At 13.6% G+C, this 12591-nt stretch overlaps 1 protein-coding gene across 5 annotated transcripts in view; it reads left to right on the forward strand.

Annotated features, from left to right (window-relative positions):
- Window positions 1-12591, forward strand: part of LOC145266630 (glutamine--fructose-6-phosphate aminotransferase [isomerizing] 2-like) — a 180626-nt gene that overhangs the window by 104306 nt on the left and 63729 nt on the right. For 2 of the 5 annotated variants that reach the window (XM_080122547.1, XM_080122548.1), the window contains exon 9: window positions 12242-12268. The exons of the other annotated variants lie outside the window; for them this stretch is intronic. In XM_080122547.1, the coding sequence (XP_079978673.1) occupies window positions 12242-12268 (27 nt within the window). The remainder of the gene's footprint in view (window positions 1-12241; window positions 12269-12591) is intronic. 5 annotated transcript variants of the gene reach the window in all.

A 12591-nucleotide genomic window follows, 5' to 3' on the forward strand; every position in this document is an offset into this window, starting at 1 on the left:
TTTTTTTAATTTTTAATTTTTTTATTTTAGCAAGAGAAATTTACTCTTTTTTATCTCATTTATTTTTTAATTTATTTTAAAACAAATTTTAAATCGAGAAAAATTGTTTTTAAGCAAGTTTAGAATTTATTAATTCTATGATTTTTTTAAAACTAATTTTTTTTAATTTTTAATTTTTTTTTTTTGCAAGAGAAATTTACTCTTTTTTATCTAATTTAGTTTTTAATTTATTTTAAAACAAATTTTAAATCGAGAAACAATGTTTTTAAGCAAGTTTAGAATTTATTAATTCTATGATTTTTTAAAAACTATTTTTTTTTTAATTTTTAATTTTTTTATTTTTGCAAGAGAAATTTACTCTTTTTTATCTTATTTATTTTTTAATTTATTTTAAAACAAATTTTAAATCGAGAAACAATGTTTTTAAGCAAGTTTAGAATTTATTAATTCTATGATTTTTTTAAAACTATTTTTTTTTAATTTTTAATTTTTTTTTTGCAAGAGAAATTTACTCTTTTTTATCTAATTTATTTTTTAATTTATTTTTAAACAAATTTTAAATCGAGAAACAATGTTTTTAAGCAAGTTTAGAATGTATTAATTCTATGATTTTTTTAAAACTATTTTTTTTTAATTTTTAATTTTTTTATTTTTGCAAGAGAAATTTACTCTTTTTTATCTTATTTATTTTTTAATTTATTTTAAAACAAATTTTAAATCGAGAAACAATGTTTTTAAGCAAGTTTAGAATTTATTAATTCTATGATTTTTTTAAAACTATTTTTTTTAATTTTTAATTTTTTTATTTTTGCAAGAGAAATTTACTCTTTTTTATCTTATTTATTTTTTAATTTATTTTAAAACAAATTTTAAATCGAGAAACAATGTTTTTAAGCAAGTTTAGAATTTATTAATTCTATGATTTTTTTAAAACTATTTTTTTTTAATTTTTAATTTTGTTTTTTTTGCAAGAGAAATTTACTCTTTTTTATCTAATTTATTTTTTAATTTATTTTAAAACAAATTTTAAATCGAGAAACAATGTTTTTAAGCAAGTTTAGAATTTATTAATTCTATGATTTTTTTAAAACTATTTTTTTTTAATTTTTAATTTTTTTTATTTTTGCAAGAGAAATTTACTCTTTTTTATCTTATTTATTTTTTAATTTATTTTAAAACAAATTTTAAATCGAGAAACAATGTTTTTAAGCAAGTTTAGAATTTATTAATTCTATGATTTTTTTAAAACTATTTTTTTTTAATTTTTAATTTTTTTTTTTGCAAGAGAAATTTACTCTTTTTTATCTAATTTATTTTTTAATTTATTTTTAAACAAATTTTAAATCGAGAAACAATGTTTTTAAGCAAGTTTAGAATTTATTAATTCTATGATTTTTTTTAAACTATTTTTTTTTTAATTTTTAATTTTTTTATTTTAGCAAGAGAAATTTACTCTTTTTTATCTCATTTATTTTTTAATTTATTTTAAAACAAATTTTAAATCGAGAAAAATTGTTTTTAAGCAAGTTTAGAATTTATTAATTCTATGATTTTTTTAAAACTATTTTTTTTTAATTTTTATTTTTTTTTTTTGCAAGAGAAATTTACTCTTTTTTATCTAATTTATTTTTTAATTTATTTTAAAACAAATTTTAAATCGAGAAACAATGTTTTTAAGCAAGTTTAGAATTTATTAATTCTATGATTTTTTAAAAACTATTTTTTTTTTAATTTTTAATTTTTTTATTTTTGCAAGAGAAATTTACTCTTTTTTATCTTATTTATTTTTTAATTTATTTTAAAACAAATTTTAAATCGAGAAACAATGTTTTTAAGCAAGTTTAGAATTTATTAATTCTATGATTTTTTTAAAACTATTTTTTTTTTAATTTTTAATTTTTTTATTTTTGCAAGAGAAATTTACTCTTTTTTATCTCATTTATTTTTTAATTTATTTTAAAACAAATTTTAAATCGAGAAAAATTGTTTTTAAGCAAGTTTAGAATTTATTAATTCTATGATTTTTTTAAAACTATTTTTTTTTAATTTTTAATTTTTTTTTTTTTGCAAGAGAAATTTACTCTTTTTTATCTAATTTATTTTTTAATTTATTTTAAAACAAATTTTAAATCGAGAAACAATGTTTTTAAGCAAGTTTAGAATTTATTAATTCTATGATTTTTTTAAAACTATTTTTTTTAATTTTTAATTTTTTTATTTTTGCAAGAGAAATTTACTCTTTTTTATCTTATTTATTTTTTAATTTATTTTAAAACAAATTTTAAATCGAGAAACAATGTTTTTAAGCAAGTTTAGAATTTATTAATTCTATGATTTTTTTAAAACTATTTTTTTTTAATTTTTAATTTTTTTTTTTGCAAGAGAAATTTACTCTTTTTTATCTTATTTATTTTTTAATTTATTTTAAAACAAATTTTAAATCGAGAAACAATGTTTTTAAGCAAGTTTAGAATTTATTAATTCTATGATTTTTTTAAAACTATTTTTTTTAATTTTTAATTTTTTTATTTTTGCAAGAGAAATTTACTCTTTTTTATCTTATTTATTTTTTAATTTATTTTAAAACAAATTTTAAATCGAGAAACAATGTTTTTAAGCAAGTTTAGAATTTATTAATTCTATGATTTTTTTAAAACTATTTTTTTTTAATTTTTAATTTTTTTTATTTTTGCAAGAGAAATTTACTCTTTTTTATCTTATTTATTTTTTAATTTATTTTAAAACAAATTTTAAATCGAGAAACAATGTTTTTAAGCAAGTTTAGAATTTATTAATTCTATGATTTTTTTAAAACTATTTTTTTTTAATTTTTAATTTTTTTTTTTTGCAAGAGAAATTTACTCTTTTTTATCTAATTTATTTTTTAATTTATTTTTAAACAAATTTTAAATCGAGAAACAATGTTTTTAAGCAAGTTTAGAATTTATTAATTCTATGATTTTTTTAAAACTATTTTTTTTTAATTTTTAATTTTTTCATTTTAGCAAGAGAAATTTACTCTTTTTTATCTAATTTATTTTTTAATTTATTTTAAAACAAATTTTAAATCGAGAAAAATTGTTTTTAAGCAAGTTTAGAATTTATTAATTCTATGATTTTTTTAAAACTATTTTTTTTTAATTTTTATTTTTTTTTTTTGCAAGAGAAATTTACTCTTTTTTATCTAATTTATTTTTTAATTTATTTTAAAACAAATTTTCAATCGAGTAACAATGTTTTTAAGCAAGTTTAGAATTTATTAATTCTATGATTTTTTAAAAACTATTTTTTTTTTAATTTTTAATTTTTTTATTTTTGCAAGAGAAATTTACTCTTTTTTATCTTATTTATTTTTTAATTTATTTTAAAACAAATTTTAAATCGAGAAACAATGTTTTTAAGCAAGTTTAGAATTTATTAATTCTATGATTTTTTTAAAACTATTTTTTTTTAATTTTTAATTTTTTTTTTTGCAAGAGAAATTTACTCTTTTTTATCTAATTTATTTTTTAATTTATTTTTAAACAAATTTTAAATCGAGAAACAATGTTTTTAAGCAAGTTTAGAATTTATTAATTCTATGATTTTTTTTAAACTATTTTTTTTTTAATTTTTAATTTTTTTATTTTAGCAAGAGAAATTTACTCTTTTTTATCTCATTTATTTTTTAATTTATTTTAAAACAAATTTTAAATCGAGAAAAATTGTTTTTAAGCAAGTTTAGAATTTATTAATTCTATGATTTTTTTAAAACTAATTTTTTTTAATTTTTAATTTTTTTTTTTTGCAAGAGAAATTTACTCTTTTTTATCTAATTTATTTTTTAATTTATTTTAAAACAAATTTTAAATCGAGTAACAATGTTTTTAAGCAAGTTTAGAATTTATTAATTCTATGATTTTTTAAAAACTATTTTTTTTTTAATTTTTAATTTTTTTATTTTTGCAAGAGAAATTTACTCTTTTTTATCTTATTTATTTTTTAATTTATTTTAAAACAAATTTTAAATCGAGAAACAATGTTTTTAAGCAAGTTTAGAATTTATTAATTCTATGATTTTTTTAAAACTATTTTTTTTTAATTTTTAATTTTTTTTTTTGCAAGAGAAATTTACTCTTTTTTATCTAATTTATTTTTTAATTTATTTTTAAACAAATTTTAAATCGAGAAACAATGTTTTTAAGCAAGTTTAGAATTTATTAATTCTATGATTTTTTTAAAACTATTTTTTTTTAATTTTTAATTTTTTAATTTTTGCTAGAGAAATTTACTCTTTTTTATCTAATTTATTTTTTAATTTATTTTAAAACAAATTTTAAATCGAGAAACAATGTTTTTAAGCAAGTTTAGAATTTATTAATTCTATGATTTTTTTAAAACTATTTTTTTAAATCTTTAATTTTTTTATTTTTGCAAGAGAAATTTACTCTTTTTTATCTTATTTATTTTTTAATTTATTTTAAAACAAATTTTAAATCGAGAAACAATGTTTTTAAGCAAGTTTAGAATTTATTAATTCTATGATTTTTTTAAAACTATTTTTTTTTTAATTTTTAATTTTTTTATTTTTGCAAGAGAAATTTACTCTTTTTTATCTAATTTATTTTTTAATTTATTTTAAAACCAATTTTAAATCTAGAAACAATTTTTTCAAGCAAGTTTAGAATTTATTAATTCTATGATTTTTTTCAAACTATTTTTTTTTAATTTTTAATTTTTTTTTTTTTTGCAAGAGAAATTTGCTCTTTTTTATCTAATTTATTTTTTAATTTATTTTTAAACAAATTTTAAATCGAGAAACAATGTTTTTAAGCAAGTTTAGAATTTATTAATTCTATGATTTTTTAAAAACTATTTTTTTTTTAATTTTTAATTTTTTTATTTTTGCAAGAGAAATTTACTCTTTTTTATCTTATTTATTTTTTAATTTATTTTAAAACAAATTTTAAATCGAGAAACAATGTTTTTAAGCAAGTTTAGAATTTATTAATTCTATGATTTTTTTAAAACTATTTTTTTTTAATTTTTAATTTTTTTTTTTGCAAGAGAAATTTACTCTTTTTTATCTAATTTATTTTTTAATTTATTTTTAAACAAATTTTAAATCGAGAAACAATGTTTTTAAGCAAGTTTAGAATTTATTAATTCTATGATTTTTTTAAAACTATTTTTTTTTTAATTTTTAATTTTTTTATTTTTGCAAGAGAAATTTACTCTTTTTTATCTCATTTATTTTTTAATTTATTTTAAAACAAATTTTAAATCGAGAAAAATTGTTTTTAAGCAAGTTTAGAATTTATTAATTCTATGATTTTTTTAAAACTATTTTTTTTTAATTTTTAATTTTTTTTTTTTGCAAGAGAAATTTACTCTTTTTTATCTAATTTATTTTTTAATTTATTTTAAAACAAATTTTAAATCGAGAAACAATGTTTTTAAGCAAGTTTAGAATTTATTAATTCTATGATTTTTTTAAAACTATTTTTTTTTTAATTTTTAATTTTTTTATTTTTGCAAGAGAAATTTACTCTTTTTTATCTAATTTATTTTTTAATTTATTTTAAAACCAATTTTAAATCTAGAAACAATTTTTTCAAGCAAGTTTAGAATTTATTAATTCTATGATTTTTTTCAAACTATTTTTTTTTAATTTTTAATTTTTTTTTTTTTTGCAAGAGAAATTTGCTCTTTTTTATCTAATTTATTTTTTAATTTATTTTTAAACAAATTTTAAATCGAGAAACAATGTTTTTAAGCAAGTTTAGAATTTATTAATTCTATGATTTTTTAAAAACTATTTTTTTTTTAATTTTTAATTTTTTTATTTTTGCAAGAGAAATTTACTCTTTTTTATCTTATTTATTTTTTAATTTATTTTAAAACAAATTTTAAATCGAGAAACAATGTTTTTAAGCAAGTTTAGAATTTATTAATTCTATGATTTTTTTAAAACTATTTTTTTTTAATTTTTAATTTTTTTTTTTGCAAGAGAAATTTACTCTTTTTTATCTAATTTATTTTTTAATTTATTTTTAAACAAATTTTAAATCGAGAAACAATGTTTTTAAGCAAGTTTAGAATTTATTAATTCTATGATTTTTTTAAAACTATTTTTTTTTTAATTTTTAATTTTTTTATTTTTGCAAGAGAAATTTACTCTTTTTTATCTCATTTATTTTTTAATTTATTTTAAAACAAATTTTAAATCGAGAAAAATTGTTTTTAAGCAAGTTTAGAATTTATTAATTCTATGATTTTTTTAAAACTATTTTTTTTTAATTTTTAATTTTTTTTTTTTGCAAGAGAAATTTACTCTTTTTTATCTAATTTATTTTTTAATTTATTTTAAAACAAATTTTAAATCGAGAAACAATGTTTTTAAGCAAGTTTAGAATTTATTAATTCTATGATTTTTTTAAAACTATTTTTTTAAATTTTAAATTTTTTTATTTTTGCAAGAGAAATTTACTCTTTTTTATCTTATTTATTTTTTAATTTATTTTAAAACAAATTTTAAATCGAGAAACAATGTTTTTAAGCAAGTTTAGAATGTATTAATTCTATGATTTTTTTAAAACTATTTTTTTTTAATTTTTAATTTTTTTTTTTGCAAGAGAAATTTACTCTTTTTTATCTAATTTATTTTTTAATTTATTTTAAAACAAATTTTAAATCGAGAAACAATGTTTTTAAGCAAGTTTAGAATTTATTAATTCTATGATTTTTTTAAAACTATTTTTTTTTAATTTTTAATTTTTTTTATTTTTGCAAGAGAAATTTACTCTTTTTTATCTTATTTATTTTTTAATTTATTTTAAAACAAATTTTAAATCGAGAAACAATGTTTTTAAGCAAGTTTAGAATTTATTAATTCTATGATTTTTTTAAAACTATTTTTTTTTAATTTTTAATTTTTTTTTTTTTTGCAAGAGAAATTTACTCTTTTTTATCTAATTTATTTTTTAATTTATTTTTAAACAAATTTTAAATCGAGAAACAATGTTTTTAAGCAAGTTTAGAATTTATTAATTCTATGATTTTTTTTAAACTATTTTTTTTTTAATTTTTAATTTTTTTATTTTAGCAAGAGAAATTTACTCTTTTTTATCTCATTTATTTTTTAATTTATTTTAAAACAAATTTTAAATCGAGAAAAATTGTTTTTAAGCAAGTTTAGAATTTATTAATTCTATGATTTTTTTAAAACTATTTTTTTTTAATTTTTATTTTTTTTTTTTGCAAGAGAAATTTACTCTTTTTTATCTAATTTATTTTTTAATTTATTTTAAAACAAATTTTAAATCGAGAAACAATGTTTTTAAGCAAGTTTAGAATTTATTAATTCTATGATTTTTTAAAAACTATTTTTTTTTTAATTTTTAATTTTTTTATTTTTGCAAGAGAAATTTACTCTTTTTTATCTTATTTATTTTTTAATTTATTTTAAAACAAATTTTAAATCGAGAAACAATGTTTTTAAGCAAGTTTAGAATTATTAATTCTATGATTTTTTTAAAACTATTTTTTTTTTAATTTTTAATTTTTTTATTTTTGCAAGAGAAATTTACTCTTTTTTATCTCATTTATTTTTTAATTTATTTTAAAACAAATTTTAAATCGAGAAAAATTGTTTTTAAGCAAGTTTAGAATTTATTAATTCTATGATTTTTTTAAAACTATTTTTTTTTAATTTTTAATTTTTTTTTTTTGCAAGAGAAATTTACTCTTTTTTATCTAATTTATTTTTTAATTTATTTTAAAACAAATTTTAAATCGAGAAACAATGTTTTTAAGCAAGTTTAGAATTTATTAATTCTATGATTTTTTTAAAACTATTTTTTTTAATTTTTAATTTTTTTATTTTTGCAAGAGAAATTTACTCTTTTTTATCTTATTTATTTTTTAATTTATTTTAAAACAAATTTTAAATCGAGAAACAATGTTTTTAAGCAAGTTTAGAATTTATTAATTCTATGATTTTTTTAAAACTATTTTTTTTTAATTTTTAATTTTTTTTATTTTTGCAAGAGAAATTTACTCTTTTTTATCTTATTTATTTTTTAATTTATTTTAAAACAAATTTTAAATCGAGAAACAATGTTTTTAAGCAAGTTTAGAATTTATTAATTCTATGATTTTTTTAAAACTATTTTTTTTTAATTTTTAATTTTTTTTTTTTGCAAGAGAAATTTACTCTTTTTTATCTAATTTATTTTTTAATTTATTTTAAAACAAATTTTAAATCGAGAAACAATGTTTTTAAGCAAGTTTAGAATTTATTAATTCTATGATTTTTTAAAAACTATTTTTTTTTTAATTTTTAATTTTTTTATTTTTGCAAGAGAAATTTACTCTTTTTTATCTTATTTATTTTTTAATTTATTTTAAAACAAATTTTAAATCGAGAAACAATGTTTTTAAGCAAGTTTAGAATTTATTAATTCTATGATTTTTTTAAAACTATTTTTTTTTAATTTTTAATTTTTTTTTTGCAAGAGAAATTTACTCTTTTTTATCTAATTTATTTTTTAATTTATTTTTAAACAAATTTTAAATCGAGAAACAATGTTTTTAAGCAAGTTTAGAATTTATTAATTCTATGATTTTTTTAAAACTATTTTTTTTTTAATTTTTAATTTTTTTATTTTTGCAAGAGAAATTTACTCTTTTTTATCTCATTTATTTTTTAATTTATTTTAAAACAAATTTTAAATCGAGAAAAATTGTTTTTAAGCAAGTTTAGAATTTATTAATTCTATGATTTTTTTCAAACTATTTTTTTTTAATTTTTAATTTTTTTTTTTTGCAAGAGAAATTTACTCTTTTTTATCTAATTTATTTTTTAATTTATTTTAAAACAAATTTTAAATCGAGAAACAATTTTTTTAAGCAAGTTTAGAATTTATTAATTCTATGATTTTTTTAAAACTATTTTTTTTTAATTTTTAATTTTTTTTATTTTTGCAAGAGAAATTTACTCTTTTTTATCTTATTTATTTTTTAATTTATTTTAAAACAAATTTTAAATCGAGAAACAATGTTTTTAAGCAAGTTTAGAATTTATTAATTCTATGATTTTTTTAAAACTATTTTTTTTTAATTTTTAATTTTTTTTTTTTGCAAGAGAAATTTACTCTTTTTTATCTAATTTATTTTTTAATTTATTTTTAAACAAATTTTAAATCGAGAAACAATATTTTTAAGCAAGTTTAGAATTTATTAATTCTATGATTTTTTTTAAACTATTTTTTTTTTAATTTTTAATTTTTTTATTTTAGCAAGAGAAATTTACTCTTTTTTATCTAATTTATTTTTTAATTTATTTTAAAACAAATTTTAAATCGAGAAAAATTGTTTTTAAGCAAGTTTAGAATTTATTAATTCTATGATTTTTTTAAAACTATTTTTTTTAATTTTTATTTTTTTTTTTGCAAGAGAAATTTTCTCTTTTTTATCTAATTTATTTTTTAATTTATTTTAAAACAAATTTTAAATCGAGAAACAATGTTTTTAAGCAAGTTTAGAATTTATTAATTCTATGATTTTTTAAAAACTATTTTTTTTTTAATTTTTAATTTTTTTATTTTTGCAAGAGAAATTTACTCTTTTTTATCTTATTTATTTTTTAATTTATTTTAAAACAAATTTTAAATCGAGAAACAATGTTTTTAAGCAAGTTTAGAATTTATTAATTCTATGATTTTTTTAAAACTATTTTTTTTTAATTTTTAATTTTTTTTTTTTGCAAGAGAAATTTACTCTTTTTTATCTAATTTATTTTTTAATTTATTTTAAAACAAATTTTAAATCGAGAAACAATGTTTTTAAGCAAGTTTAGAATTTATTAATTCTATGATTTTTTAAAAACTATTTTTTTTTTAATTTTTAATTTTTTTATTTTTGCAAGAGAAATTTACTCTTTTTTATCTTATTTATTTTTTAATTTATTTTAAAACAAATTTTAAATCGAGAAACAATGTTTTTAAGCAAGTTTAGAATTTATTAATTCTATGATTTTTTTAAAACTATTTTTTTTTAATTTTTAATTTTTTTTTTTTGCAAGAGAAATTTTCTCTTTTTTATCTAATTTAGTTTTTAATTTATTTTAAAACAAATTTTAAATCGAGAAACAATGTTTTTAAGCAAGTTTAGAATTTATTAATTCTATGATTTTTTTAAAACTATTTTTTTTAATTTTTAATTTTTTTATTTTTGCTAGAGAAATTTACTCTTTTTTATCTTATTTATTTTTTAATTTATTTTAAAACAAATTTTAAATCGAGAAACAATGTTTTTAAGCAAGTTTAGAATTTATTAATTCTATGATTTTTTTTAAACTATTTTTTTTTTAATTTTTAATTTTTTTTATTTTTGCAAGAGAAATTTACTCTTTTTTATCTGATTTATTTTTTTAATTTGTTTTAAAACAAATTTTAAATCGAGAAACAATGTTTTCAAGCAATTTAGAATTTATTAATTCTATGATTTTTTTTAAACTATTTTTTTTTAATTTTTAATTTTTTTTATTTTTGCAAGAGAAATTTACTCTTTTTTATCTAATTTATTTTTTTTAATCGAGAAACAATTTTTTTCAAGCAAGTTTAGAATTTATTAATTCTATGATTTTTTTTAAACTATTTTTTTTTTAATTTTAAATTTTTTTATTTTTGCAAGAGAAATTTACTCTTTTTTATCTAATTTATTTTTTAATTTATTTTAAAACAAATTTTAAATCGAGAAACAATTTTTTTCAAGCAAGTTTAGAATTTATTAATTCTATGATTTTTTTAAAACTATTTTTTTTTAATTTTTAATTTTTTTTATTTTTGCAAGAGAAATTTACTCTTTTTTATCTGATTTATTTTTTAATTTGTTTTAAAACAAATTTTAAATCGAGAAACAATTTTTTCCAAGCAAGTTTAGAATTTATTAATTCTATGATTTTTTTAAAACTATTTTTTTTTAATTTTTTATTTTTTATTTTTGCAAGAGAAATTTACTCTTTTTTATCTAATTTATTTTTTAATTTATTTTAAAACAAATTTTAAATCGAGTAACTATGTTTTTAAGCAAGTTTAGAATTTATTAATTCTATGATTTTTTTAAAACTATTTTTTTTTAATTTTTAATTTTTTTATTTTTGCAAGAGAAATTTACTCTTTTTTATCTAATTTATTTTTTAATTTATTTTAAAACAAATTTTAAATCGAGAAACAATTTTTTAAGCAAGTTTAGAATTTATTAATTCTATGATTTTTTTAAAACTGTTTTTTTTAATTTTTAATTTTTTTATTTTTGCAAGAGAAATTTACTCTTTTTTATCTAATTTATTTTTTAATTTATTTTAAAACAAATTTTAAATCGAGAAACAATTTTTTTCAAGCAAGTTTAGAATTTATTAATTCTATGATTTTTTTTAAACTATTTTTTTTTAATTTTTAATTTTTTTTATTTTTGCAAGAGAAATTTACTCTTTTTTATCTAATTTATTTTTTTAAATCGAGAAACAATTTTTTTCAAGCAAGTTTAGAATTTATTAATTCTATGATTTTTTTTAAACTATTTTTTTTTTAATTTTTAATTTTTTTTTTGCAAGAGAAATTTACTCTTTTTTATCTAATTTATTTTTTAATTTATTTTAAAACAAATTTTAAATCGAGAAACAATTTTTTTCAAGCAAGTTTAGAATTTATTAATTCTATGATTTTTTTTAAACTATTTTTTTTTAAATTTTAATTTTTTTTTTTTTTGCAAGAGAAATTTAACTCTTTTTTATCTAATTTATTTTTTAATTTATTTTAAAACAAATTTTAAATCGAGAAACAATTTTTTTAAGCAAGTTTAGAATTTATTAATTCTATGATTTTTTTAAAACTATTTTTTTTTATTTTTAAATTTTTTTATTTTTGCAAGAGAAATTTACTCTTTTTTATCTAATTTATTTTTTAATTTATTTTAAAACAAATTTTAAATCGAGAAACAATTTTTTTCAAGCAAGTTTAGAAGTTATCGATTCTATGATTTTTTTAAAACTATTTTTTTTTTTAATTTTTAATTTTTTTATTTTTGCAAGAGAAATTTACTCTTTTTTATCTTATTTATTTTTTTAATTTATTTTAAAACAAATTTTAAATCGAGAAACAATTTTTTTCAAGCAAGTTTAGAATTTATCTATTCTATGATTTTCTTAATCATTTTTTTTCTCTCACTCTTGACCGATTACATTTCAATTTGTCTTCAGATGTTAAAGACTCCTCCTCGTCGTCAGGTAGCCATTAACTTTTTAATTTTGTGTTCAGTTGCTTTTCTCTATTTCTTTTTTAATTTATCCTGGCATATGGTTAATTTTTTTTTTTTTCTATTTTAATAAATTTATTTTTAAATATTGCAGGCTTTCTTGGCCAACCAGCAGGACACAACAATGGCTTTTATTAAGTGTCTCGTCTGCTGGATTAAAAAAAATATTAAATATTGCTTTTTCTTTGCGTTCTTATCTTTCTCTTTTCAGATCCCCTCCTTTTGAACCCTACCCTAACCCTAACCCTAACTTTAAATTTCTCATGCTATTCCCCTCCTCCTCCTTCTCCCACT

This window comes from Euprymna scolopes, chromosome 41 (genome assembly GCF_053919585.1).
Source record: "Euprymna scolopes isolate OS-2025 chromosome 41, ASM5391958v1, whole genome shotgun sequence".
Lineage (NCBI taxonomy): Eukaryota > Metazoa > Mollusca > Cephalopoda > Sepiida > Sepiolidae > Euprymna > Euprymna scolopes.